Here is a 3,231-nt window from a genome sequence, read left to right as displayed (position 1 = left end):
ATTGGGCGTCAAGATGTGCGGGAAAGGGGAATTAAAGAAGGGATAAAAAATTTTGTCAGAAGGCGGAAGGGGCCCTGGGAGAGAGGAAAGCGGGCGAGAACACTGGCGGCAGAGAGGCGTGATTTTTATTTCCACCGCCCCGTGTTCCTCCATGAGAGTGAAAGACCAGAAATATACCCCTTAGGGCGAACCGGATAATTCTCATTGGGATTTGGAGGCTGTTTTTGCTGTTTCCAAAAACATAGAAAATCGTGGGCTGTTAAAAATAATTCAAATTATTTTATTGAGCCCCTTCAAGGATTTGCTTAACTTTTGAGAAAGAATACGGAACCTTTGGGAGAAGGGGGGACCGCGGCGGGACATAGGTACAAGGGGGAATTCGGGGAAATTGGGACGGAGGGGAAACGTGAAGGTATAGCAAAAAACCAAAACCAAAAAAAAAAAAAAAAAAAAAAAAAAAAAAAAAAAAAAAAGGGACGAGGGAGCTCGATCTGATCAGCCCAGCCACCAAGTTCGCTGGTTCATGTACATCCAGTCCGCCATGCCTCCAAACGTCTCCGCGTCTGGCTAAAACCATCAACAGCTCTAGAACATCCCCTCTTTGGGCAACTTTCCCATGCTATATACCTTCCTCCTCATCGGTTTCCAGAGGCAAGCATCCCAGCTAAGACGCCAGCTCCAATAATGCCACCATCCGACGCCTCCCGGAGAAACACCGACTTGCCACTCTCCTGCGGTCCATCCCAAATCACCAACCTGTCAATGAATTGCTGACACGTCTCCTTGAAACGCGGGTACCGCTGAATAATGCCACCGGTATATGCGACAACTAGTTCCTCCGGCCCAGATTGCCAGTTAGACGGCACGGACTCGACGATAGGAACAATGTGGCCGTCGTTGCCAGCCTTAGCAGCAGCTGCAGCACTATGGGCAGCTAGTTTAGAGTTTACTGCGTGTACAATATCATTTGGGGAGGCTCCATTATTAACGGATGAAGCCATGAAGTTTGGGTGTTGGCGCGGAGTTGGGTCGTTGTAATCGCGGAGCTTGAGTTCCCCCTTGCATGCGAGCAGGCCAATGACAGCAGCAGCGATTAACCCTGCAGACCTGGTCTGGACAGCCTGGGCGACCTTCCTAAATGCCCGTGCGGAATTGAGATCCCAGCTCCAATCGCTGGATTCGGGTGGAGGCAAGGTCTCTGTCAGATACCGGACCAGCTCGAGGTCGGACTGTATTTGGGCAACAGATGATGATAGGTACGTGGTGGTGAGGGCATATTCCTGGATAAGGTTCGCTGGTAGTTCCCTCTTTGAGAGCCCAACAAAGTTGGTGAGGTAATCGTAAAATATAATCCGGACCAATTCGCCAATATAGCGGCCGCCAGTCATGTACTCGAAAGGTTGGAAGCCAGGTCTAGCACAGGCCTCGTCTAATATGGTATCCCATTTCGTGGTGATGTTCAGCTCACGGAGAGGGGGCGCAGCACCGTTAATGGTCCATTCAGTGTTAATTATAGTTTCCACAGCGTCCGGATGTCGCGATGAAACGTGCCTTGCCTTAGACTCGTGCAGGTCCTTCAAACTCATGGGGATCGTGGCATTGCAACCAGTTCCGACAATTATACCCATCGCAACACGGCTGTTTGGTAGGGACTTCACCAGATAAGCCAGCGATGCTAATGTAGCAACTGTATCGTTAGTGATTGCCGCGATCTTTAGTTTTGGCAACGCAAAACGTTTCCGTCGCTTCGCTGACTGCTCTTCCTCTTCCAGCGGCCGTCTCGTATGCCTGTCATAGCCTGCCAACAAAATACCGCCTAAATCAAGATTTGAAGTTATAGCAAAACCTTTTCCCATTGGCATAAGCCGCGCTTCAGAGAGTGACTCTTGCCTAGTCGTGGTTAGTATTGAATCAAGTCATTGTTCCCAGAGTGGGGCAGCGTCGCATCCAACTCTGCAAGAAGATCATCAATCGAAAGGAAAATATATGGGAAATCTATACAAACAGCACTTACATCATTGGAAAACTGAACGTGATTCCCATTTCGAGTTCTGCGGGGATAGGGGTCCCATTGGCCAAATTCGGGGCTAAGCTGTCCGCTACCACTTCTGCTATGCAATCTCCAATCCACAAAAACAAATCTTCGGCTTTGTCCTGCTTCAGATGTTCCCCTATAGGCCCATATCTTTTCTAACGTCCGATTCACGCGCTGCCTCTGCGCTCTCTTCATAGTATCGCGTGATGTCGGAGAATTGGAGTTCGTGACGTCACTATCCTTCGACTCGCCCAGTAGCTCAATAAATGCCACTCTAAAATTGGTTCCCCCAACATCGATCGCCAAATACTTCCCAGTTTCCTGACCAGTCGGTAACCTCGTTACTGGGGTGGGTAGAAATTGCTGGTCTGATGTCAGTGCAAGGTGGCGGTATATATGTCGGAAGCGACAGGCGAGTTCATGGAGAGTGCTGTCGGACACCATGAGAGGCCGCAGGAATCTGTGGATGGTGTCGTCGTGGTGTAGTTCGCCGGTATAACCATTATCCATTCCCTGGTCAGTGTAATTGCCATCGTACGACTCTGAATCCAGGCCATGATCAAGGTCATCCATAGCACTATGTTGCGACATCTCACAATCGCAACGTTGAAAATTGTATGGAACGGATGACAATATTGTCGTAGGTAGGGCCTTTGATCAAGCGATATATGTCCAGCAATGAAGGAGGAGAGGTGGAATCCGGAAAAATAGAAGGCGGGGGTTGTTGCAACTTATTGCAAGTTATTGTAACGAGGGGATTGACGGGCGCGAGTCCGGGAGTTTGGGGAAACGCAATAAAGTGTTCCACAGCAGAAACAGGCTTGAATTGCAAGTGACGCGGATGTAAATCTCCAGACCGACAATGAGCGAAAAGGATTGATGGGGCCCGGGCGGGGTTGAGAGAATTGTGGCTGTCGAGGCAGTGTGTTTACACTTCTGACGGAGGGGCGTTTTTGACTTGGTCGAACTCTGGCTGATAAGGAGATCAAACAGCGAGGACAGGTGGTATTTAATGCGGATACGGAACATCGACGTGAAACGATCGTTTTCTATCCGTTTAGGAAGCATGAATGGCAGACCCGGAGGGAATCAGTCCGGCGGATACGACCCTTGCAAGAGATGGGGAATGGCAACTTTCTACACCGATGTGACCCTGTGGAGGCAGATGGGGCGCCCTCACTCACACACCAGACCGA

At 49.8% G+C, this 3,231-nt stretch overlaps 1 protein-coding gene across 1 annotated transcript; it reads right to left on the bottom strand.

Moving 5' to 3' along the window:
* Positions 1-635: 635 nt before the first annotated feature.
* HCAG_01021 (conserved hypothetical protein) lies at positions 636-2,608 on the bottom strand (the record flags this gene model as incomplete). Its single annotated transcript, XM_001543925.1, has 2 exons — positions 636-1,883; positions 2,015-2,608. 2 exons carry the CDS (start codon positions 2,606-2,608, stop codon positions 636-638), a joined length of 1,842 nt encoding a protein of 613 aa, XP_001543975.1.
* Between the last annotated feature and the right edge of the window lie 623 nt (positions 2,609-3,231).

The sequence above is a fragment of the Histoplasma capsulatum genome, genomic scaffold (genome assembly GCF_000149585.1).
Source record: "Histoplasma capsulatum NAm1 scaffold_1 genomic scaffold, whole genome shotgun sequence".
NCBI lineage: Eukaryota > Fungi > Ascomycota > Eurotiomycetes > Onygenales > Ajellomycetaceae > Histoplasma > Histoplasma mississippiense.
This window is presented reverse-complemented; position numbering and strand designations above follow the sequence as displayed.